A 26,237-nucleotide genomic window follows, 5' to 3' on the forward strand; every position below is an offset into this window, starting at 1 on the left:
CTTGCCCTTATTTCTGTATTTGTAAAACTTAAAATAAAGCGGACTGGCTACCATCCACAGCTGCACCAGATTTCGCACACTCTCTCGTTGTAAAAGTTCCTATCCCCTACAAACATAAAAGACCAAAAAGTCTTACATAATTGCATAAACATTTTCAAGGGGCTTCAACAGCATCTTGGTGAGCTAAAAGGACACGGTAAACCTAAAAGCAGACACTTTGTGCTGGCTGTTGTACAGCCTGTGTGTTATTTGCTTCCAGTAGACAAAGCACAAGGTTACTTTAATGCATAACTTATTAGGGGAGAATAAGAACGGCAGTGAAACACTACCAAAGCCAGATTCACACCTATGCATTGTTTTAATGTGTGTGTCTTAAAAGGGAGTTACACAGATTATTAACAAAACTGTCAGGTGTAAAGGTTAAAACGTGTAGGAAAAGAACGAGCAAGAAAGAAAATTATGAAACTGTCAAAATTGAAACAGTTAAAAGTATAACTAAAGGCAAAACTTTTTTTTTTGTATTGGATAGAGTGGAGATCGATTAGAACACCTGTCAGTTTTTATTGATGTCTGCGCCCTCATTACGAAGATTCAACCTCTCTAATTGTGCGTATAAAAACCAAAAGGGGGGGGGGATAGGATTGGGACTTTAATTGAGGCCTGTAGGTGTGTATAATAATAAGTATATCGCATGAAAGGAACCTGAGTGTCACAGACCCCTAGTGGCGGTTCATGGTAGTGATAATAAGAGAGTATAATTAGATAATATAATAAAGCATTTATAATGTAAAAATACAATCATAAAAATTCAACATAAGTTGATATCATCATAGTACATTTATTAATAAAGAATTATTATCTAATTGTGCGGTTACCATCATCACTGAAAGTGAAAGTAAAATAAAATCTAAAAAAACTGAGTTGTCCCCAGAAAAGTGAGAGAGGGGAAATGTTCCAATGGAGACACTAGTTCAGATGACCTGGGGTCCCCAAAGAATTCCCTTATTTTGCAGGGATTTTCTCTCACTTGTTTTAGGATAGAGAAGATGAAAAAAACTCACAGGAGTTACTCTACCCCTCCCTTGCTCTATCCAAAATGAAAAAAAAAAAACAACATTGCATCATACTTACCGTAATTTTCCATTCCTGGTGCCTCTCCATGGCAGCATACATGTTAGTATGCTGCTATGGAGGCACCAGGAAAACAGAAAATTGTATCATACTTCCTGTAATTTTCCTTTCCTGGTGCCTATCCATGGCAGCATACTACCACATGTATGCTGCCATGGAGGCACCAGGAAAAAATGTTGCCTATAGTTCTATTTTAAGATACACTATATTTTCAAAAGTATTGGGACACCTGCCTTTACAAACAAATGAACTTTAATGGCATCCCAGTCTTCATCCGTAGGGTTTAATATTGAGTTAGCTCACTTTTACAGCTATAACAGATTCAACTCTTCTGGGAAGGGTGTCCACAAGGTTTAGGAGTGTGTCTATGGGAATGTTTGACCATCCTTCCAGAAGTGCATTTGTGAGGTCAGGCACTGATGTTAGACAAGAAGGCCTAGCTTGCATTCTCCGCTCTAATTCTTCCCAAAGGTGTTCTATCCGGTTGAGGTCAGGACTCTGTGCAGGCCAGTCAAGTCCCTCCACCCCAAACTCGCTCATTCATGTTTTTATGGGCCTTGCTTTTTGTACTGGTCCAAATCATTTAGTGGAGGGGGGATTATGGTGTGGGGTTGTCTTTCAGGGGTTGGGCTTGGCCCCTTAGTTCCAGTGAAGGGAACTTTTAACGTGTCAGCATACCAAAACAGTTTGGACAATTTCATGCTCCCAACTTTGTACAAACAGTTTGGGGATGGGTCCTTCCTGTTCCAACATGACTGCGCACCATGGCACAAAGCAAGGTCCATAAAGACATGGATGAGTGAGTTTGGGGTAAAGGAACTTGACTGACCTGCACAGTGTGACCTCAACCCGATAGAACACCTTTGGGATGAATTAGAGCGGAGACTGCAAGCCAAGCCTTCTCATCCACATCAGTGCTTGACCTCACAAATGCGCTTCTGGAAGAATGGTCAAACATTCCCATAGACACACTCCTAAACCTTGTGGACAGCCTTCCCAGAAGAGTTGAAGCTGTTATAGCTGCAAAGGGTGGGCCAATTCAATATTGAACCCTACGGACTAAGACTGGGATGCCATTAAAGTTCATGCAGGCGCCCCAATACCTTTGACAATATAGTGTAGTTCAATTGTATTGCATAGCAATGTTATCAAAACTGGAGACGACCGAGAAACTGGAGCAGCTGTGTTCAGTAACCAATCAACTTCTCTATTTGGCTTGTTCAGCTAAGCTTTGAAAATGAATGCTTGAAACTGACTGGTTGCCGTGCACAGCTGCTCCAGTCTTAGTAACTTGCTTGTTTTATGTTTTGCAGACTGGACAGGGGTTTAAGGGCCAGTTCACACCTGAATCCCACTAGAAAAGGGTTTCTGCATTCCTGTGCAATTCAGTGCAGTGCAGTTTTGCAGCCCATTCATTTAAATAGGCTGAAATGGCACAAAAAGTAGTGCATGCACTACTTTTTAAAAATGCACCGCATCAAATCACATGGTACTGTGGTACCATGTGATCTGGTGCAGGAAACAAGCTGCATTTTTGATCTGCTTTTGGGGTGCCATTACCAACTTATTGGCACCCCCAGCAGTTTGCAAAGGCACTGTATTTAGAATGCAGTGCGGGCATTGCCACAGAACGCGACCTTACCACAACGCGTTCTGGTGTGAACTGGCCCGAAAGTCAACATACATGTTACAATCTGATTTTAATAGTTTTGCACAGTCGACTTTAGATTAACCAAAACTATGTCAAATGAGGACCTACAGCGTCTATGCAATTCATTTGTGTCCAGTTGGGCAGGCCCTCACAAAACATAATTGTTGGTAGACCTAAAAGATTGTAGAAATAGAATGTGGTGGGTGGGTGTTGACTTTTACAGGAAGGTGAACACAGATGGACTGATACTGATTTAGGACACAGGAAACTGCAGCTTCTGCATAGTGGTGTGCTCTGGTTATTTGTTGTTGTGGCAGTGAAGTTCCGTACTGGATATGTAGTGGCAGGGGTGACAAAATCATAGGAGTGACTGAACAGAACAAAGCCCAACTCCAGAACACTTTAAAATGATTTCTTGCAGTGGGGCTGTGCATGCACTATAGAGTTAACTGCTCATTTTTCCTATTCTTACCGGATACTCTGGTCCCCCTGCAGGTGGCGCCCCCCCACACTCCGTCAGTGTATTGTCCCTCGGCATTATGTCCTATGCAGAGCTATGGGCCCTGCGTTGTTATCGATTACATCAGGACCTTAGGCTGCTGGAACGTGGGGAAAAAGCCGCTGCAGGGACTGGTCTTGCAGTGTGGAGGATTGGGTAAGTAAATCCTCTTTACTATCTCCTCTAGACCTAAACAAGACATTAAAACCTGTAGTGTGGGTACAGCCTGCCTCCAAGGGATGATTTTTAAGTGTCCTAGAGTTGGGCTTAAAATATTTTGGCAGGTGAAATAGTTTAAATATAAAGTACGTATGACAGTTAAGTTTTTATGCTTGGCTGGCGTTTCAGGTAAATTTCTGTTAACATATACTGGCTTAACTTTGGACTACGCTCCCTGGAAGTGTGACAAGGTCTGGCCTCCCTGGACGTCACAATAGCTAGTTTATTGTAATTGTTTGGGCTTTTTCTCTATTTTAAGGCCAAGGGTGGCCATACATGGTTTGAATCTCGGCCAGTTCAGCAGGATTCGAATTGTTAATGGGCAGGCTGAATGTAACAAGTTGATCAATCGATCAACTTGGGTACAAGCAGCCTGCCGGATTCTCTTGCGATTATCACTAGCAGCTGCTATACCTGCTAGCAATAATCACTGTCTCCTCCCGGTGGGGATGACTTCCCCACGCCGGAAGAAAACAATTGCCGATTCCCCTGTCAACACTGTCTGTGTTGATGGGAGAATCGTGCAAATTTTTTTAGGCTGGTCATGTATTTGTTCTCTTCCATATGTCTCCACCTGTTTCCTCCTCCCCCCTCCCTGCACCATCAGTTTAGGGAACGTCCGATTATTCACTTTTTTAGAAGTATCGGTCCAAAAACTGACGATATTGCTTCAAGGGGTTTTACCGGGGTGATGAATGCAGCTGCATGCATCACCCCAGTACCGTTCTTTACAGCAGACGGTCGGCTTTATTGTAATAACAACCGATGCGGCTCAGCAGCCGCTCAGCTGTTATTACAAGCAGCGGAAGGGGACGACCCCCCTCCTGCCACCTTCCGCCACTCGCCTGGGCTCTCCCGTCCCACCAGAAGGCCAGAGAAAATACCCGGCACGTCCAACGTGCTGGCCGAAGACCCGAAAAAAGACGATGCTTCTTTTGGGTCTCAGATCTAGTAACCTGGAAGCGATGTCATGACATCACTTTCCGGATTACTGGCATCTTAAAGGCGCCAGTTTTAAAAAATAAAGTATTCAAAAACGCCGATCTTAACGGACCTGTCACTGCCTATTATTGTCACAAGGGATGTTTACCTTCCTTGTGACAGCAATAACAGTGATAAAACACAAAAAAAAAATGTAAAATGACAGTGTAAAAAAAAATTTAAAAAAAATGTAAAATGTATAAAATATCGGCTATCGGCAGGTGAGGTGGCCGAAATATCGGTATTGTATCAGCACCGAAAAAACTGTGGAGACACTTAACATTTCTGCTATGGTATTGCCTTCTAACCGATATGCATCTGTTTGAAATATGCTTATGATTTTTACATCATTACTACTTCTGTGACCTATGGTACTTTTTTCTTTTTTTGGATCATTGTTGATACTTTGTCATGCCAACATGTTGTGATATATGGTTTTTATATCTTTTCTAATAAATTAATCCTATTTGGTAAAAAAAATAAATATAAAAACTGGGACTAGGCTAATCATTTTCCTATTTTTATAAAAGCATAATAAAACTGTGTGCACCTTTTCAATGATGCGGTTACCACCAAAGCGTGTCACAAACTCAGCTGGAGAGGCGACAGTGAAGTCTCGTTGGAGGTCAAGCTTCTTGTGTTCTCGGCCCTTCTTTACTAGGTGTAGGCCAGACATGCTGGACCTGGTCAGAGAATGTAAAAATAAAGATATTAGAGGAGGTGTTTGAAGTAGTTTACGAACTGCACCATTTTTCACAAAGTATAAAATAAAAGTTCGTTACGACGGCACAGCAGATTATTTGACACTGTACAGACACCAGTACAAAAAAAATACTTTATTAAAGTAGATCTAAACTTAATCAAAGAAATCTTAAAAAATATTTAACATTTTGTTACAATCTTTAAATATTTCGTCTTCATTAAAATAATGTATGGTGATTTTGACAGGAAGGCCCAAGTTCAGGAATCTTTTGTGTCTCCCAACTGCATCCCCAGTTGTACTCCTGTGCTGTCACCCTGGGTGTATATGGGTTGTGGTTTATTTTCAATGGCACCCCAAATGCTTATGTAAAGTAAACAAAAAACCTGCCTAAGGCTCCATTCACACCAATGCTTTTTTACATGCTTTTTACAGAAACGCAGGACATTGCATTTTTAAATCTGCCCAACATTAAATAATATATATATATATATATATATATATATATATATATATATACACACACACAGTGGGGACGGAAAGTATTCAGACCCCCTTAAATTTTTCACTCTTTGTTATATTGCAGCCATTTGCTATAATCATTTAAGTTCATTTTTTTTTCCTCATTAATGTACAGACAGCACCCCATATTCACAGAAAAACACAGAATTGTTGACATTTTTGCAGATTTATTAAAAAAGAAAAAATGAAATATCACATGGTCCTAAGTATTCAGACCCTTTGCTGTGAGACTCATATTTAACTCAGGTGCTGTCCATTTCTTCTGATCATTCTTGAGATGGTTCTACACCTTCATTTGAGTCCAGCTGTGTTTGATTATACTGATTGGACTTGATTAGGAAAGCCACACACCTGTCTATATAAGACCTTACAGCTCACAGTGCATGTCAGAGCAAATGAGAATCATGAGGTCAAAGGAACTGCCTGAAGAGCTCAGAGACAGAATTGTGGCAAGGCACAGATCTGGCCAAGGTTACAAAAAAATTTCTGCTGCACTTAAGGTTCCTAAGAGCACAGTGGCCTCCATAATCATTAAATGGAAGACGTTTGGGATGACCAGAACCCTTCCTAGAGCTGGCCGTCCGGCCAAACTGAGCTATCGGGGAAGAAGAGCCTTGGTGAGAGAGGTAAAGAAGAACCCAAAGATCACTGTGGCTGAACTCCAGAGATGCAATCAGGAGATGGGAGAAAGTTGTAGAAAGTCAACCATCGCTGCAGCCCTCCACCAGTCGGGGCTTTAAGGCAGAGTGGCCCGACGGAAGCCTCACCTCAGTGCAAGACACATGAAAGCCTGCATGGAGTTTGCTAAAAAAACACCCGAAGGACTCCAAGATGGTGAGAAATAAGATTCTTTGATCTGATGAGACCAAGATAGAACTTTTTCGCCTTAATTCTAAGCAGTATGTGTGGAGAAAACCAGAAGCTGCTCATCACCTGTCCAATACAGTCAAAATAGTGAAGCATGGTGGTGGCAGCATCATGCTGTAAAGGTGTTTTTCAGCTGCAGGGACAGGACAACTGGTTGCAATCGAGGGAAAGATGAATGCGGCCAAGTACAGGGATATCCTGGAAGAAAACCTTCTCCAGAGTGCGCAGGACCTCAGACTGGGCCGTAGGTTTACCTTCCAACAAGACAATGACCCTAAGCACACAGCTAAAATAATGAAGAAGTGGCTTCACAACAACTCTGTGACTGTTCTTGAATGGCCCAGGACGAGCCCTGACTTAAACCCAATTGAACATCTAAAAATGACTGTCCACCAACGTTTACCATCCAACCTGACAGAACTGGAGAGGATCTGCAAGGAGCAATGGCAGAGGATCAACTAATCCAGGTGTGAAAAACTTGCTGCATCTTTCCCAAAAAGACTCATGGCTGTATTAGATCAAAAGGGTGCTTCTACTAAATACTGAGCAAAGGGTCTGAATACTTAGGACCATGTGATATTTCAGTTTTTCTTTTTTAATAAATCTACAAAAATGTCAACAATTCTGTGTTTTTTCTGCCAATACGGGGTGGTGTGTGTACAATAATGAGGAAAAAAATGAACTTAAATGATTTTAACAAATGGCTGCAATATAACAAAGAGTGAAAAATTTAAGGGGGTCTGAATACTTTCCGCCCCCACTGTATATAGTTACGCACACACACACACGTTATATTACCAAAAGTATTGGGACGCCTGCCTTTACACGCACATGAACTTTAATGGAATCCCAGTCTTAGTCTGTAGGGTTCAATATTGAGTTGGCCCACCTTTTGCAGCTATAACAGCTTTAACCCTTCTGGGAAGGCTGTCTACAAGGTTTAGCAGTGTGTCTATGGGAATGTTTGACCATTCTTCCAGAAGCGCATTTGTCAGGCACTGAAGTGGACAAGAAGGCCTGGCTTGCAGTCTAATTAACCCCAAAGGTGTTCACCAGTGCACAAACAAGGTCCATAAAGACATGGATGAGAGAGTTTGGGGTGGAGGAACTTGACTGGCCTGCAGAGAGTCCTGACCTCAACCCAAAAGAACACTTTTGGGATGAATTAGAGCGGAGACTGCAAGCTAGGCCTTCTCGTCCAACATCAGTGCCTGACCTCACAAATGCACTTCTGGAAGGATGGTCAAACATTCCCGCAGACACACTCCTAAACCTTGTGGACAGCCTTCCCAGAAGAGATGAAGCTATTACAGCTGCATAGGGGGCCAACTCAATATTGAACCCTAAGGACTAAGACTGGGATGCCATTAAAAGTTCATGTATGTGTAAAGGCAGGCGTCACAATACTTTTGGTAATCTAGTGTGTATACAGTTGTGCTCATAAGTTTACATACCCTGGCAGAATTTATGATTTCTTGGCCATTTTTCAGAGAATATGAATGATAACACAAAAACATTTCTTTCACTCATGGTTAGTGTTTGGCTGAAGCCATTTATTATCAATCAACTGTGTTTACTCTTTTTAAATTATAATGGCAACAGAAACCTCCCCAAATAACCCTGAACAAAAGTTTACATACCCTGGTGATTTTGACCTGATAACATGCACACAAGTTGACAGAAAGGGGTTTGAATGGCTATTAAAGGTAACCATCCTCATCTGTGATCTGTTTGCTTGTAATTAGTGTGTGTGTATAAAAGGTCATTGAGTTTCTGGACTCCTGGCAGACCCTTGCATCTTTCATCTAGTGCTGCACTGACGTTTCTGGATTCTGAGTCATGGGGAAAGCAAAAGAATTGTCAAAGGATCTGCGGGAAAAGGTAGTTGAACTTTATAAACCAAGAAAGGGATATAAAAAGATATCCAAGGAAATGAGAATGGCAATCAGCAGTGTTCAAACTCTAATCAAGAAGTGAAAAATGAGGGTTCTGTTGAAACCAAACCAAGGTCAGTTAGTAACTAAAATTTCAGCCACAACAAAGTAAAACCCACATAACTTCAGGTAAAATACAGGACTCTGAAAACATGTGGTGTGGCTGTTTCACAATGCACAATAAAAAGGCACTTGAAGAAAGATGGGCTGGATGGTCGAGTCACCAGAAGAAAGCCATTACTACGCAAATGCCACAAAGTATCCCGCTTACAATACGCCAAACAGCACAGAGACAAGCCTCAAACCTTCTGGCACAAAGTCCTTTGGAGTGATGAGACCAAAATTTAGCTTTTTGGCCACAAACATAAACGCTACATTTGGAGAAGAGTCAACAAGGCCCATGATGAAAGGTACACCATTCCTACTGTGAAACACGGAGGTGGATCGCTGATGATTTGGGGATGTGTGAGCTACAAAGGCACAGGAAATTTAGTAAAAATTGTTGGCAAGATGAATGCAGTATGTTTTTAAAAGATACTGGAGCAACATTTGCATTCATCAGCCAGGAAGCTGCGCATGGGACGTACTTGGACATTCCAACATGACAAGAATCCAAAACACAAGGCCAAGTCGACCTGTCATTGGCTACAGCAGAATAAAGTGAAGGTTCTGGAGTGGCCTCAATATCATCTGGGAGATCTCAGATGTGTAGTTAATGCAAGACAGCCCAATAATTTCAGGAACTGGAGGCTTTTTGCCAAGAGTAATGGGCAGCTTTACCATCTGAGAAGATAAAGAGCCTCATCCACAAATACCACAAAAGACTTCAAGCTGTCATTGATGTTAAAGGGGGCAATACACGGAATTAAGAAATGTAAACTTTTGAATCAGGGTCATATGGGTAGTTTCTGTTGCTATTATGATTTAAAAAGAGTAAGCACAGTTGATTGATAATAAATGGCTTCAGCCAAACACTAATCATGAGTGAAAGAAATGTTCTCTGAAAAATGGTCATGAAATCATAAATTCTGCCAGGGTATGTAAACTTATGAGCACAACTGTATATATTATATACACACACACTGTACCTCACAAAAGTGAGTACACCCCTCACTTTTTTGTAAATATTTTATTATATCTTTTCATGTGACAACACTGAAGAAATGACACTTTGCTACAATGTAAAGTAGTGAGTGTACAGCTTGTATAACAGTGTAAATTTGCTGTACCCTAAAAATAATTCAACACACAGCCATTATTGACTAAACTGCTGGTAACAAAAGTGAGTACACCCCTAAGTGAAAATGTCCAAATTGGGCCCAATTAGTCATTTTCCCTCCCCGATGCCATGTTACTCATTAGTGTTACAAGGTCTCAGATGTGAATGGGGAGCAGGTGTGTTAAATTTGGTATTATCGCTCTCACTTTCTCATACTGGTCACTGGAAGTTGAATATGGCACCTCATGGCAAAGAACTCTGAGGATATGAAAAAAATATTTGTTGCTCTACATAAAGATGGCCTAGGCTATAAGAAGATTGCCAAGACCCTGAAACTGAGCGGCAGCACGGTGGCCAAGACCATACAGCAGTTTAACAGGAAAGGTTCCACTCAGAACAGGCCTCACCATGGTCGACCAAAGAAGTTGAGTGCACGTGCTCAGCATCATATCCAGAGGTTGTCTTTGGGAAATAGATGTATGAGTGCTGCCAGCATGGCTGCAGAGGTTGAAGTGGTGGTGGTGGGCAGCCTGTCAGTGCTCAGACCATACGCTGCACGCTACATCAAATTGGTCTGCATGGCTGTCATCCCAGAAGGAAGCCTCTTTTAAAGATGATGCACAAGAAAGCCTGAAAACAGTTTGCTGTAGACTATATCCTGTGGTCTAATGAGACCAAGATAAACGTATTTGGTTCAGATGGTGTCAAGCGTGTGTGGCAGCAGCCAGGTGAGGAGTACAAAGACAAGTGTGTCTTGCCTACAGTCAAGCATGGTGGTGGGAGTGTCATGGTCTGGGGCTGAATGAGTGCTACCGACACTGGGGAGCTACAGTTCATTGAGGGAACCATGAATGCCAACATGTACTGTGACATACTGAAGCAGAGCATGATCCTCTGCCTTAGGAAACTGGGCCGCCGGGCAGTATTCCAACATGACAACAACCCCAAACACACCTCCAAGACTACCACTGCCTTGCTAAAGAAGCTGAGGGTAAAGGTGATGATGGACTGGCCAAGCATGTCACCAGACCTAAACCCTAATGAGCATCTGTGGAGCATCCTCAAACGGAAGGTGGAGGAGTGCAAGGTCTCTAACATCCGCTCCATGATGTCGTCATGGAGGAGTGGAAGAGGACTCCAGTGGCAACCTGTGAAGCTCTGGTGAACGCCATGCCCAAGAGGGTTAAGGGAGTGCTGGAAAACAATGGTGGCCTCACAAAATATTGACACTTTGGGCCTAATTTGGACATTTTCACTTAGGGGTGTACATTAAACATTAATGGCTGTGTGTTGAGTTATTTTGAGGGTACAGCAAACTTACACTGTTATACAAGCTGTACACTTACTACTTTACAGTGTAGCAAAGGGTCAAGTGTCATTTCTTCAGTGTTGTCACATGAAAAGATAGAATAAAATATTTACAAAAATGTGAGATACTAACTATATGTAAAATTTTACTGTATTTAAAATTGATGCTAAAGTCAGTTTTTTTTGTTTTGTTTTTTTGCTTAAAAATAACAAACCTGTTATACTTACCTGCTCTGTTGCAGTAGTTTTGCACAGAGCAGCCCATATTCTCCTCTACTCAGGTCCCTCTTAGGCTCTCCAGGCCCCCACCCTCCTGTTGAGTGCCCCCACAGCAAGCAGCTTGCTATGTAGGCACCCGAGCCGAGCTGCAGCTCTGTGTGTCCATTCAGACACAGAGCCGCGGTCAGGCCATGCTCCCTCGCTCTCCTCATTGGCTCACTAACTTTAACAGCAGCGGGAGCCAATGGGGCCATGCTGCTGTCTCAGCCAATGAAGAGGGAGAGTCCTGGGCAGCCGTGTCTTACCTGTAACATCCCTGGATAGAGATGGGCTCAGGTAATTATTAGAGGGGCTGCTGCAAACACAAGTTTTTTTAATCTTAATGCATAGAATGCATTAAGATAAAAAAAACCTTCTGCCTTTAGAACCACTTTAAAACTTAGAGAAATGTTTCACTACTAGTTAAAGCAGAACTTCATTCCATACCAGTTTATATCAGAGTATTATGTATTGTTTGGTCTGGCAAGCCCCCATCTCTATTCTCTCTTAAAGCGGAGTTCCACACAAAAATGAAACTTCTGCTTTTCGGAACCCTCCCCCCTCCGGTGTCACATTTGGCACCTTTCAGGGGGGAGGGGGGTGCAGATACCTGTCTAAGACAGGTATTTGCACCCACTTCCGGCACAGACTCCCATGGGAGTCTAAGCCACTTCCCGTCCCCACCGCGCTGTCTTCTGGGAACACACAGCTCCCAGGAGAGAGCGGGGACCACTTGGGACGCGCAGCGCGACTCGCACATGCGCAGTAGGGAACCGGGAAGTGAAGCCGCAACGCTTCACTTCCTGATTCCCTCACCTAGGATGGCGGCGGCAGCTGCCGAGAACCGAGCGGGTTCTCGGCGTCCCCTGCTGACATCGCTGGACCCTGGAACAGGTAAGTGGCCATGTATTAAAAGTCAGCAGCTGCAGTATTTGTAGCTGCTGGTTTAATATTTTTTTTTTTTTTGGCGGTGTAGGTGGACCCCCGCTTTAAGCTGGGTACACACTATAAGGAAATTGGGAGATTGATTGTCTGGTTTTCCTCGATGTTTTCACAGCAAGTCGAAACTGAGGGTGGTACTAATTGTACGAAAATTCTTAGACAAAGGTTTTTTTTTTTTTGTTACTTATTTTTAAATCACGTGCGGTCTTTCGTATCTGATTTTTCATGTATGAAAACAGTACACATTAAAAGTATTACTAAACCCAGGACCCTGCATTTACTATATCTGGTCTCCCACAGTACACAGAACATAGAAATACAATAGCTTTAGTAAATATAAACTGCTAAATACCTTTTCTTATCAGCAGTATATAGCAGTCTTGTGACTTCTATCAGTTCCTGGTAAATCTTGTAGGAGGAGTTTTCATACTGCACTGAGCTATCCTATCAGGATCCAGGACCCCTGACTCTCAGTCTGGACAGCACTGATTGGCCCTGTGCAGAGCACATGCACTCTCCCAAGAAAAAAAAAACTCTCTAGCAATACACACCAAGCTAAAGACTCTGTACTGTCCAGACATGTTCTTGAGTCAGTGGAAAAAGAGGAGGTTCTGTGCATACAGGATCAAGCAGCCTTTTTACACAATGTGGACGATTAACCCCTTAGGTTTCATAGTGAGTATAACAAAAAAAAAAAATTGATTTAAATTAAAAAAAATACGATTTTTTTTTCTTAAATCATTAATTTATATCCACCCTGGTTGTGGGTTTAGTAACACTTTAAAAGAAAATCTTTAGTTCTGTTCACGTAAAGAATGAACAGAAAGCCAAAAAAAAAATCTATTGTATATTTAGCAGACCAAAAGGGAGCAAATAAGAGAAGGTAAACACAACTGAATATGCAAATAAAAGCGGAGACTGTTAAAGTGGAATTTCTCCCTAAAATGGGAGTTTTGCTTTTTTTTGGGGGGGGGGGGAGCAGGTACCTGGTTTTGACAGATACCCGCTCCCGCTCCCACTTGAATTGCCTAGGCGATCTAAGCAGAAGTTAAACCCCCCATTACCTGCAGCCTTCTGTCACAGGTCCCAGAAGGCGGCAGGTTAATTCACAAGGCATAGCGCAACTCACGCATGGGCAGTGGGTCTGCATTGGTGACCCGAAGACCGGTGAAAATCCCTCATTTTGGTCTGAAGTACAGTGGGGAAAATTAATATTTGATCCCCTGTAGATTTTGCAAGTTTGCCCACAGAGAAATGAAGGGCCTATAATTTTTATCATAGGTGTATTTTAAATGATAATAATACATAATAACAACCAATAATCCAGAAAAAAACACGATACAAATGTTATAAATTGAGTTGCAGTTCAGTGAGTAAAATAAGTATTTGATCCCCAAGCAAAACATGACTTAGTACTTGGTGGAGAAAACCTTGTATGCAAGCACAGAGTTAAGATGTTTCTTGTAGTTGGTTACCAGGTTTGCACACATCTCAGGAGGGATTTTGGTCCACTCTTTACAGATCTTCTCTAAATCCTTAAGGTTTCTCTGCTATAGCTTAACAACTCGAAGTTTCAGCTCCCTCCATACATTTTCTATAGGATTAAGGTCTGGAGACCGGCTAGGCCACTCCATGACCTTAATGTGCTTCTTCTTGAGCCACTCCTTTGTTGCCTTGGCAGTATGTTTTGGGTCATTGTCATGCTGGAAAACCCATTCACGGCCCATCTTCAGTGTTCTGCCTGAGGGAAGAAGGTTTTCATCCAAGATTTTACAATACATGGCCCTGTCCATTGGCCACTCAATTCAGCAAAGTCGACCTTTACCTTTGACAGAGAAACAGCGCCAAAGCATTAGGTTTCCACATTCTTGCTTGACTGTAGGGATGGTATTCCTAAGGTCATAGTCAGCATTTTTCTTCTCCAAACACAGCGAGTCGAGTTAATGCCAATGAGCTCAATTTTGGTCTCATCACCATCATCATCTGACCACAGCACTTTCTTCCAATCCTGCTCTGAAACATTTAGATGTTCTTTGGCAAACTTCAGATGGATCTGTACATGTGCCTTCTTAAGGAGGGGGTATTTGTGGGTGCTGCAGGATTTTAATCCATGGTGGGGTATTGTGTTAGTTTGTTTAGTGACTGTGGTCCCAACTGCCTTGAGATCATTTACAAGCTCCTCCTGTGTATATCTGGGCTGATCCCTCATTTTTCTCATGATCATGGAAAATCTTGCATAGAGCTCCAGACCGAGGGCGATTGATGGTTATTCTATATTAATTCCATTTGCAAAAAAATCGCTCCAACAGTTGTCTCCTTCTCACCAAGGTTTTTACTGATGGTCTTGTAGCCCGTTCCAGCTTTGTGTAAGTCTAGAATCTTGTCCGAGATATCCTCTGACAGCTCTTTGGTTTTGTCTATGATGGTGGGTTTGCATGGAAGAAAGACTCTGTGGACAGGTGTCTTTTATACAGATAACGAGTTGTCGTTAGGTGCACCTTCTTAAATTGGCAGGACTAATCTGTGGACCACATGAGCTCATACTGTATCCAGTCTGTGGGAGCCAGAATTATTGTTGGTTGTAGGGGATCAAATAATTTTACTTTACAACAAAATCTGCAGGGGATCAAATAATTATTTCCCCCACTGTAAAAAGTGCACTTTCTAGCTTTCAAAATGTGTTTTCCAGTGCTAAACCATTCATCCAATTTCTAAATTGCTGCATTTGTTAATTCCAAAAGCCAGCATAAAGGAATACTAGAGGTAAAAATAAATAAATAAAAATCACTTGTGGGTTTAAAGGATACGTTCATTTTAAAAAAAAATAAATGCACATTTTTTTGCAGGTAAAAAAATGTGCATCTATTTTTTGTTGCAGGAGCAAGCATTGCATCAGCAATCAGCAGATCTGTGGTGCCATGCAGGTCTCCTGCAGATCTGTCAGTGTACTGGCTTGCTTGTACTTCTTCTGACAGTTAAGCCTCATACACACGATCGGATTGTTGGCCAACAAAACCGTGGACTTTTGTCCGAAGGGCTTTGGCCCAAACTTGTCTTGCATACACACGGAATACAATTGTTGGCCAACAATCACAAATGTAATGACCTTACTACGTGGTTTTTCAGCTCTTTAGCACCACCCTTTGGGCTCCTTCTGCTAATTTCGTGTTAGTAGAAGTTTGGTGAGTGATGATTTGCGCTTTTCATTTCGTTTCTGAACAGCCGTTTGTCAACCAGACATTTTGCGGAATCGGAGGAGATAACGTATTATTTATTATTGGCCTTGGAGTTATTGCTTTGACATTGTTTTTTTGGTTGAATAATGATTTGATTTGGTATATTTTCTATATTTCTGGATGCATAGAATGCACTTTTTCGTTAAGTTCTATCGGCAGATAGCATGTCTAATTTATTTGTTTTCTTTTTTTAATGCACAATAAAAAAAATTGTGGAGAATAATACTTGGCTATGTGTTTTACTTCAAATGAGTTTGGGAGTAGACAGTTACATTAAAAAAAATACAATGTAAAATTGACAAGGGACACCAACATAGTTGTATCTTTGATCTTAAAAACTACGGGATAATGGTGTTGTGGTAACTTGCCCCAAAAAAATAAATATTATTCTTGATATCACTAGAAAAAAAAGCCTTTGAAAATTTGTTTGCAATAACTCTATCAGTATCACCAGCAAAGCAACTTCATTATTATCCCATTAACCACTTTAAGACCGGGCCTCTTTTTTAGATGTCGTGTTAACAAGTTAAAAACAGGGTTTTTTTTTTGCTAGAAAATTACTTAGAACCCCCAAACATTATACATTTTTTTTCTAACATCCTAGAGAATAAAATGGCGGTCGTTGCAATACTTTCTGTCACACCGTATTTGCACAGTGGTCTTACAAGCGCACTTTTTTTTTTAAAATACACTTTTTTGAATTAAAAAATAAGACAACAATAAAGTTAGCCCAATTTTTTTTTTTTATATTGTGGAAGATAATGTTATGCCGAGTAAATTGATACCCAACATGTCACGCTTCAAAATTGCGCCCGCACGTGGAATGGCGACAAACTTTTACCCTTAAAAATCTCCATAGGCGACATTTAAAAAATTCTACTGGTTGCATGTTTTGCATTACAGAGGAGGTCTAGGGCTAGAATTATTGCTCTCGCTCTACCGATTGTGGCGATACCTCAGATGTGTGGTTTGAACACCGTTTTCATATGCGGCCGCTACTCAGGTATGCGATCACTTCTGCACGCGAGCTCGGCAGGGTGGGGCTTGTTTTAAATTTTTATTTTTTTCTTATTTATTTTCCCTTTTATTTTTTATTTTTACACTGTTTAAAAAAAAAAAAGTAACACTTTTATTGATATTACAAGGAATGTAAATGTAATAGAAAAAAAGCATGGCAGGACCTCTTAAATATGAGATCTGGGGTCAAAAAGACCTCAGATCTCATATTTACACTAAAATGCAATAGTACAAAAAAAAAAAATATTGTCATTTAAAAAAAATAAACAAAATAAATTGGCCGTTTTAAGAGCTATGGGCGGAAGTGACGTTTTGACGTCGTTTCCGCCCTGCAGTGTCATGGAGATGGGTGGGGGCCATCTTCCCCTCACACGTCTCCATGTCGGCCCAGGGGACAGACGCGATCGCCTCTGCCAATGGCTCCGGTAAGTGGTGGAGGGCACCGGATCGCGGCGGGAGGGGGGGGGCCTCTCCCGCCTCTGATAAAAGTGATCTTGCGGCGAATCCGCCGCAGAGACCACTTTTATCTTGTACCAGACCGCTGGCCAAACACGGGGATACCGGGGTTATAGCAGCTAGCTGCTGCCATAAAACCGATATCCGTCCCCAAAGTATGGACGTACATCTGCGTGCGGTGGTCTGGAAGTGGTTAAAGAAGAGAATTGTGCACTGCATTTCAAGATTTCAGAATTTGCCACGTCACGAATGTTAATTCTCCATTACAAACGCTAGTTTACAAGACCAACCGCTTCTGGCTCGTCCTTCCTTCCGAGCATGCGTGTTTGTACTTTAGACTTTTGTCCGACAGACTTGTGTACACACGCTCGTAAAATCCGACAACAGACATTTGTCCACGGAAAATTTTAAAACCTGCTATCCAACATTTGTCCGTGGAAAATCCGACAACAATTGTCCGATGGAGCATATACATGGTCGGATTTTCTGCCAACAGCCTGTCATCACATATTTCCCATCTGAAAATTTGATTGTGTGTACAAGGCTTTAGACGGAGCTCACAGCGCGGCATTAGTTCATTGAAAACTACAAGCCAACAGTAGGCTGCTGGACCTTATTATTATTTAAAGGTACTTATATAGAGCTGTCAATTTACACAGCGCTTTTACATATACACTGTACATTCACATCAGTCCCTACCCTCAAGGAGCTTACAATCTAATGTCCCTAACTCACATTCATATACTAGGGCCAATTTAGACAGAAGCCAATTAACCTACCAGCATGTCTTTGTGGGAGGAAACTGGAGTACAAGGAGGAAACCCACACAGGCACAGGGAGAACATGCAAACTCCAGGCAGGAAGTGTCATGGTTGGGATTCGAAACAGCAACCCTTCCTACTGCTAGGCGAAAGTGCTATCCACTACACCACTGTGCCGACCACTGGACCTTAGAGTTTTCCATTCAGAGAGGACTGTGAATGAGTGACGAGGCCGGGTGAGCGCAGCCCCGCACGGCTGCTTCCTTCTTTCTTTCTTTCTTTCCTTCTTTCCTTCCTTTCTTTCTTTTTCTTCAGACATGGGGAGAAGATCCCAGGTCTGCTTTCACAGCGGGGATGGGGGGGGGGGGGGGGGTGCATTCATAACATGTTACAACATGAATATGGGTTTAACATGTTATAAAAGGTGAACTTATACTTTAAGTAATTCTTTTTTGTAGAATTCTCCTGTGTCCTATGCCTACATACTTTTGCTAATAGGTGTCCCTCGTTCCCATCTCAAAAAGTTTGGAGGTATGTCAATAGCCATGCATAAAACACACAAGTCAAAACGCACTGTAAAGCACATGGATGCGTTATCGCAAACAAAAGAAATTGCAATTTAAAATTGCAACAATTCTGGACATTGGCAGAAGGAAATTTGTAATTGTTTTTAAAACGACCTTTCTTCTTCCAAGGAAACCATGCAGTCTAACTGTAAACAATGTCAGCAAACAGGACATGACGGACTGCAGTGAACTAGACTGAACTGTTTTTACTGACAGATTGCGGTGAACTAGACTGAATTGTTTTTACTGACAGATTGCGGTGAACTAGACTGAATTGTTTTTACTGAAGGATTGCAGCTCGTGATCACCAGAATCCCAGAGGCTGTTAGATGAAAACTGTGTATCTCCTGTTCTTCAGTTGACCTGGAAGAAGTAACTGTACACATTCCCTGTGGCTAAGGGGCCACCACAGTGGACACAAAGGTGACCACTCCACCTCTGGAAGATAAGGGACGTTAGAGTAAAAAGGAGTCACTACTGACCTCTTTATAAAGGGAAACCAGTGGTTGTTCTCCCGTCCCTCCATTCTGCAACATGGCTTTCTGTCCTAAACCCTGCCCCCGTCTTCTCCTCCTCCTCCCTCGAAAAACTTCACAGACAGCCTGTCAAAGTCTCCTCACTCTCCCCCCACCACCTAATGTTTCCTCTCCAGACCTGGCACATGGCCTCCAGCAGCCTCATGTGGAGCAATGTGGAAACATCACTTACATATGTGATAAGCAGCAATGCTCAGGAAAAAATGACGTGTCATCATGAGACATGCATGGGCTCTGCTGAAAGCAAGTTTGTAAATAAAACATGGTAAACCTAAACCTGAGCCTGCCTGCCAGGGACATTCATGTACAAAAGAGAGGGTAATTACTTCCTGAAAAGACATGTTTTCCCTTGTCCAAAGCAAGATGAGAGGTATGCACAGGATGTTAAACTGAGACCCTTTAATTTCTTTATATACTGTAACATTAAACATATAACTACGTCAATTAAAGCCTTGTACACAATGCTTGAGGGGTGGGGGGTGCAACCTACAACTTCCCGACGTCTTCCCCTTATGCTGCACAGGCAGCCGGGCAGGGTATACTTGCTACAGCTACAATGCATCGCTTCACGATTCAGCAAAAGCGTTATACCACCCCCAACGCACGTGGAACTCGGCCGTCAGTACAACCACTGAACGTGACATATTTGACTGAATGAGGGGCTGCACCACAACCGCCTGCAATATATGTTAGTTTGTTGAGTTGCGGCAGGCTTTTAGGGGTTAAAACAGGCAGCGAGTGATACATCTACCGCAGATCACCCTTCAGAGAGCAATGTGTGTGAGAACGAGCCCTTAGGCTCCTTTCACATGGGCGATCCAATCAGGTCTGCCTGTCTGTTTTTCAGGCGAACCTGATCGGACCCTCCAGTTTCTTCTATGGAGCAGCAACATGTCCGTTGCCAAAAACAGACGGATGGTGGTCCTATTCTCTATCCGTCTGGCGGAACGGATAAAAACAGGGGGTCCGTTTCCATCCAATTGCCCCACAGACAGCGGGCTATGTCAGTGTCCGCTCTGCATAGCGGAGTGACCGCAGCCCTGTCATTTGCCTGCTCAGCGGGGATTAGTGGAGAGATCCCCCACTGAGCAAGCGGATCTAGGGTTGCCACCTCATCCCTTTAAACCCGAACACATATGAATTACACAGGTTCTGAGACTAATTTAGTGCAGATAAGGCACCAAGTGAGTTTAATTACAACCTTAATCAGACACAGAACCTGTGTAATCAATATGTGTTCGGGTTTAAAGGGATGAGGTGGCAACTCTAAGCGGATCCTGCTTCACAGAGGCGCCCGTGTGAAAGGGGCCTTGAAGTGTATGTCAAGCCAAAAACTTTTTTTTTCATTTTGGATAGAGTGGGAAAAGCTGGTAAGCTGTCCACAGCTATGTTAAATTGATTTACCATCACTTCCTTTCAACAACAGTTTTACCAGACATGAAGTAAGATACAAACCTGCAAAAAGAACACAGGCAAAAATAAAAATCTGACAGAGTTTCTAGCAATCCCCTAATCTACCAAAGAAAAACTGTTTTAGTTGGGTATGGTTTGCTGTTGAAGAGTTCCCCTCACTTCTTGTTCAGTAAAATGTTGTCAGTCAGACAGGAAGTGAGAATAAATCTCTCTAATAGAGCCCCAAACAGCAGTAAAAACCTGACAGAGGTTCTACCCTTCCCACACATTATACAAAAGTAAAAAAAACATTTTGGCAAGTCATACAATGTAAAAGCAGACCTAAAGTCAAAGCTGTGCTTTCATTTTGGATAGATTAAGGGAGGGTTATAATTAGGGTTGCCACCTCATCACTTTGAGGCCGGGTTCACACTGGTACGACAAACGTACCAGCTCATGTCGCAGGACGTGTGAAAATCAATGTTTCCCTATGGGAGCCATCTTAACTGGTCCGGCACAAGTCAGTCCGACTTTGAAAATGCTCCCTGCACTTCTCTGGTCCAACTTTGATCCTACTTCAGCCCATAGAATATCACTGAAGTTGGATCAAAGTCAGATCGCCATCTTGACTGATCCGACTTTGGCATGCGACTTGTGCTCCGATGATCTTGAAGGGGAACTCCATGCCAAAATAAAAAAAAAAACAGGCATGGGTTCCCCCCCAAGAGCATACCAGGCACTTCGGTCTGGTATGGATTTTAAGTGGAAACCACATGCAAAAAAAAGTCCCCCCCTGCCCCAAAGCACCCACCCCCCATGTTGAGGACATGCGGCCTGGTACGGTTCAGGAGGGGGGTGGCGTTCACTCGTCCCCACCCCCTTTCCTGACCTGCCGGGCTATGTGCTCAGATAAGGGTCTGGTATGGATTTTGGGGGAAAAACGGCGTGGGGGTTCCCCTTAAAATCCACACCAGACCGAAGGGCCTGGTATGCTCTTGAAGGGGGAACCCATGCCATTTTTTTTTTTTAATTTGCCGTGGAGTTTCCCCTAAAGATTCATACCAGACACAGTGCCTGATATTGTTGGGGATCAAAGTCGGACGCATGTCAGACTTCAAGTCACAGGGCAAAGTCAGATCCAAAGTGGTACGACTGTTGTGTCGTAGCAGTGTGAACCCGGCCTAAACCCGAACCCATATGAATTACACAGGTTCTGAGGCTAATTTAATGCAGGTAAGGCACCAAGTGAGTTTAATTACCACCTTAATCACCCACAGAACTTACTTAATATGTGTTTGGGTTTAAAGGGATGAGGTGGTAACTCTATTTATAACATCTGTAAGGTTTTTTTTTCCCCATCTGTATCCTCATTGAGGAACATTTCACTTCCTGTCTGAATGATCCTGCCTCTGGTTGCTAGCAGTGCAGTTCGTCTGACATCAGCCTTACAGTAGGTAATGGAATGCAATCTCCCGATTTTGTCCACAGATGGTGATAAAAAATGATGGAGGCTAAATCAACAAATCTATCCACATGGATTTCAACTTTGAACAAAGTACTGGTTAAGGCACCTTGTTTAGCCCCACTGCAAATCCCAACAGCATAAATCTGATTCCTGTGGCTGGGATTGACAGCTGTGTGCCGATAGCAGCGGGCACCGGGCCCATACACGGCAATGACAGGATGTCAGTGGCTGTAGCTATAAGACCCCTTTTACACTGGGGCGCTTTTCAGGCATTTTAGCACTAAAAACAGCCCCTGTAAAGCGCCTCTCAAGTCACCCCAGTGTGAAAGCCCGAGTTCAAATACCTGCTGTGATTGCAACTGGATACGCACATAGTGTGCTATCCGCACACAGCTGTTACATGCAGAGCCCACCAAGAAGTCGGCACCGCACAGCACTAATCACAGGCAGTGAGACATTTCCCGATCTTTGCAGCCGCACATCGGGACAATGTCTCACTGCTTGTGATTAGCACTCCGCAGTGCCGACTTCCTGGCGGGCTCTGCATGTGCTGTTTGCGAACACGCCTGAGCTCATCCTTACTGTCAATCTCAGCTGCAGGAATCAGTAGATTCTTGTTACTTGGATTTGCAAAGTGGCTAAGCGCCTGTGTGAATGGGGCCTAAGTGGGTCCTCAAGAACACTAAGGAGGGAGAATTCAAAATGCCCCTTTCACACGTGCGGACAGTATGTCCGTATTTCATCCATCCATTTTCGGATGAAATACGGACATACATGCATCCCTATGGGATAGCGGGTGTCAGCGGATGAACATCCGCTGACACCCGATTTCATCCGTCCCCGCTATCGTCCGATTCTGCAGACGGAGGAAAATCCTATTTTTCTATCCGTCTGCAGAGCGGATCAGATGAACACGGACAGACGGTCCGTGTTCATCTGATCCCCCATAGGGGAGAGCGGAGATCTGACAGGGTGGTCCCTGCACAGTGTGCAGGGACCGCCCTGTCATCCGCTGGCTCAGCGGGGATCAACGGAGAGATCCCTGCTGAACAAGCAGATGTTCACGGGGCGGATCATCACGGATCCGTCCCATGTGAAACGGGCCTAAAGAATGTCATACACACACTTTATTATTCCGTCAGGCCTCCGCACTTAAATTGATGCTGCTTGCACCAGATTCCTGTACCTGTCAGAAACAGCACCAATCAGTGAGCTGAGAATTAGATGATTGCTAACAAATATTTTTTTTTTTAAATCACCTGCTTTTAACCCTTAGAGATAGAATATTTTGATAGCATGCAGAAAACAAGGATTGTTACAGTAGGATTGGTCAACATCCAAACCCCAAAAACATTTCCAGAGAATTAAAGGGGTTGTAAAGGTAAATTTTTTTTTTATTTTTTAAATAACAAACATGTTATACTTACCTTCACTGTGCAGCTCGTTCTGCACAGAGTGGCCCCGAACCTGCTCTTCTGGGGTCCCTCGGCGGCTGTCTCAGCTCCTCCCCGCAATAAAACCACCTTAATGCGAGCTCTCTCGCATGGTGGTTAGTTACTGCGGGCGCGCTCCCGTGATACAGCCGGCGGCTATAGCCGCTCGCTGTATCACTCGGCCCCGCCCCTGGCGCGCCGCGTCATTGGCTGTGATTGACAGCAGCGCGAGCCAATGGCTGGGCTGCTTTCAATCCATCCACTATAGCCAATCAGCGACCAGGCTGATCAGCTGAATGGAGGTCGGGAGCGAGCGGCCGAGTTTCGAGGTGTCAGGTAAGTAAAACGGGGGGGCTGGGGGCGGCGGTATTTTCAAAAGTTTTTTCACCTTAATGCATAGAATGCATTAAGGTGAAAAAATTTATACCTTTACAACCCCTTTAAAGTCTTGACATGCCAGAAAGTGTCCCCGAAAATAAGGGACAGCTGATCATCATATTTTCTGTGCTGTTCTTAAAGTTGAGCTTAACTGTATCTGAGCACCACAAACTAAAACCACTAACTCATTCATTTTTAATCAGTGTAAACTCACCCCTCCTCCAAGCTTTATGTTTTGAGAAATCACGTTGAAAAACACCCCCCTAGTATTTCTAGCTGCAGCCATCTTGAGTAAGGGCAGATGATTTATGTATCATTTACTTCCTGGATACCATTTGCCCTTAGGTCAGGCATGCAGGCAGAAGAGTGTGCTTAGCTGAGAAAGTCCTTTCTCCCCTCTTACAGATGATTTAAAAAAAAAAAAAAAAAAAAAAAAAAAAAAAGACCCATGAAGTCTCTTGGTATGTATGACATTTTAGCCTAGGCCAGAAACAAGGAAGCAACTGAAAAAATGAAAAACAAATATGATATACTTTCCTATCTATTTACTAATGCTAGCAGCATAAGGATTAAAAATATAGTTCATGTTGATGGAGGAGAGAGTTTAGTTGCTTTAAAGGTAAGTGACCAACGCACATCTTATCCAATTCCAAGCAGCCATACTCCTACGATTGCCACCTCATCCCCTTAAACCCAAACACATATGAATTACACAGGTTCTGAGGCTAATTTATTGCAGATAAGGCACCAAGTGAGTTTAATTACCACCTTAATCAGCCACAGAATTTGTGTAATTAATATGCATTTATGGTTAAAGGGATGAGGTGGCAGCTAGGGTTGCCACCTCATCCCTTTAAAACTGAACACATATTAATTACACAGGTTCTGTGGCTGATTAAGGTGGTAATTAAACTCACTTGGTGCCTTATCTGCAATAAAGCAGCCTCAGAACCTGTGTAATTCATATGTGTTCGGGTTTAAAGTGATGAGGCGGCAACCCTACATACACCGTGCCTATGTAACCACTTTCCAATGACAGCATACATGACTAAAATATGACAATTTTGTATTACCAATTATATACATGCAAAATGTCATGTGGCTTCTCTATCAATGCAGATTTGCAGCCTTCAAGCAAATGTGGAAAACATGACCTGTGTGTGGTCCAAGGAAAACACTGAACACATCCCCTTGCTTCTGTATCCCTACAGAAATACCTGCCACCAGGAACAGAGCATACTGAAGAGAGATTCTACTAGAGTCTCTGATCAGCATGGTCAGGGGAAAGCACCTGACTTGCAGAACTCTCAGGTGTTTTGGGGCTCTATATCTGCTTCTTATCCACCAATCTCTTCTATATCACACTGCAATGAGCTGTTTATATTAGAGAAGAATTACCTGGTAGTAAGCAGAAATGCTGCTGAGTCTTTGGCTCACCTTACTGCAGCTATTGTAATCACTAAACTGCATGGAAGGCAGCCTAATGTCACATTGAATTCTCCTTCAAAATGTAAAGCAAAACATGGGCTGGCTCAGGGAGGTATACATCTATGGCATTCGTATTTGTCCCTGCAGAGTACATTCCGCACATTTCATGTTCTCTTGTACAGACGAAAGGAAACAAAGGAGTCATTTGGTTTGTATTACATTCAAATTATAGACTTCTCTGTAGCAGATTACTCTGCTGAATGTTTGTTTTTGTTTTTTTGCCCTTTGTAGTCTGAACAGAAAAGTCAGGTTTTAGATGTTATCTTATAAAAAAAAATAAGATAGAACTTTGATATAAATGTGTTGTTTACCCACCGGCAGGGGCGGCCCGTCCATTAAGGGCGCATGGGCATGTGCCGCCGCCTCCCCCTATCCATGCGTCCGGCCCCTTGCAGGGCGTAGGATGCATAAATTCCAAAGCGGGGTGGGTGTTTTTCTGCAGCACTGATTAGAGCCAGAGAATCCAATAGGCTTCAAAACAGAGTGGGATCTGGGGCGCAGAGAATGCGCTCACAGCTCACCCAGGTGTGTTACAACAGCGAATGAATATTTGCTATTATAACACTGATCCTATTGGACGCCTAGGAGGAGGGGAGGAGCCGCACGCTGGAGGTCAACGATGGAGGAGAGGACACGGAGCTGCTGCCCGCCTAGTAAATGCCAGACCGACCGAACGGGGGGTGGTGGTTGTTTGCCGCATAAGTGGCAATAAGCAGGGCGGTTGTACAGAATTCAATTTACCGATTGCAATGCTGATCAGTGTATTCAGAAGGCAGAGAGGTCTCCCTACCATCAGAATACAATGGCTCTGTGTACGGATGGGGGAATCGAGTCCTCCCTTTTTTCTTTTTTTTCCCAACCAATTGGTTGAATGAAAAAAAACTGAGTGAGTTTGGGGTGGAGGAACTTAACTGATCTGCACAGAGTCCTGACCTCAACACGATAGAACACCTTTGGGATGATTTAGAGCAGAGACTGTGAGCCAGGCCTTCTCATCCACATCAGTGCCTGACCTCACAAATGCGCTTCTGGAAGAATGGTCAAACATTTCCATAGACACACTCCTAAAATTTGTAGACAGCCTTCCCAGAAGAGTTGAAGCTGTTATAGCTGCAAAGGGTGGGCCAACTCAATATTGAACCTTACAGACTAAGACTGGGATGCCATTAAAGTTCATGTGCGTGTAAAGGCAGAGGTCCCAATACTTTTGGTAATATAGAGTATACTCTTGATACAAGTTTCCTTCCAGTACAGAATGTTGGAATGTGTTTATCAAAC

The 26,237-nt window shown here is 43.0% G+C and overlaps 1 protein-coding gene across 4 annotated transcripts in view; it reads right to left on the bottom strand.

Annotated features, from left to right (window-relative positions):
- ACACB (acetyl-CoA carboxylase beta) overlaps positions 1 to 26,237 on the bottom strand; it is a 170,296-nt gene that overhangs the window by 114,493 nt on the left and 29,566 nt on the right. For 3 of the 4 annotated variants that reach the window (XM_073629848.1, XM_073629831.1, XM_073629839.1), the window contains one exon: positions 5,032 to 5,164. In XM_073629848.1, coding sequence (XP_073485949.1) covers positions 5,032 to 5,164 — 133 coding nt within the window. Of the gene's footprint in view, positions 1 to 5,031; positions 5,165 to 18,749; positions 18,862 to 26,237 lie in introns of those variants that run through there. The other variant, XM_073629856.1, reaches the window with a different exon arrangement.

Source organism: Aquarana catesbeiana, linkage group LG01 (assembly GCF_042186555.1).
Source record: "Aquarana catesbeiana isolate 2022-GZ linkage group LG01, ASM4218655v1, whole genome shotgun sequence".
NCBI classification, from domain to species: Eukaryota; Metazoa; Chordata; class Amphibia; order Anura; family Ranidae; genus Aquarana; species Aquarana catesbeiana.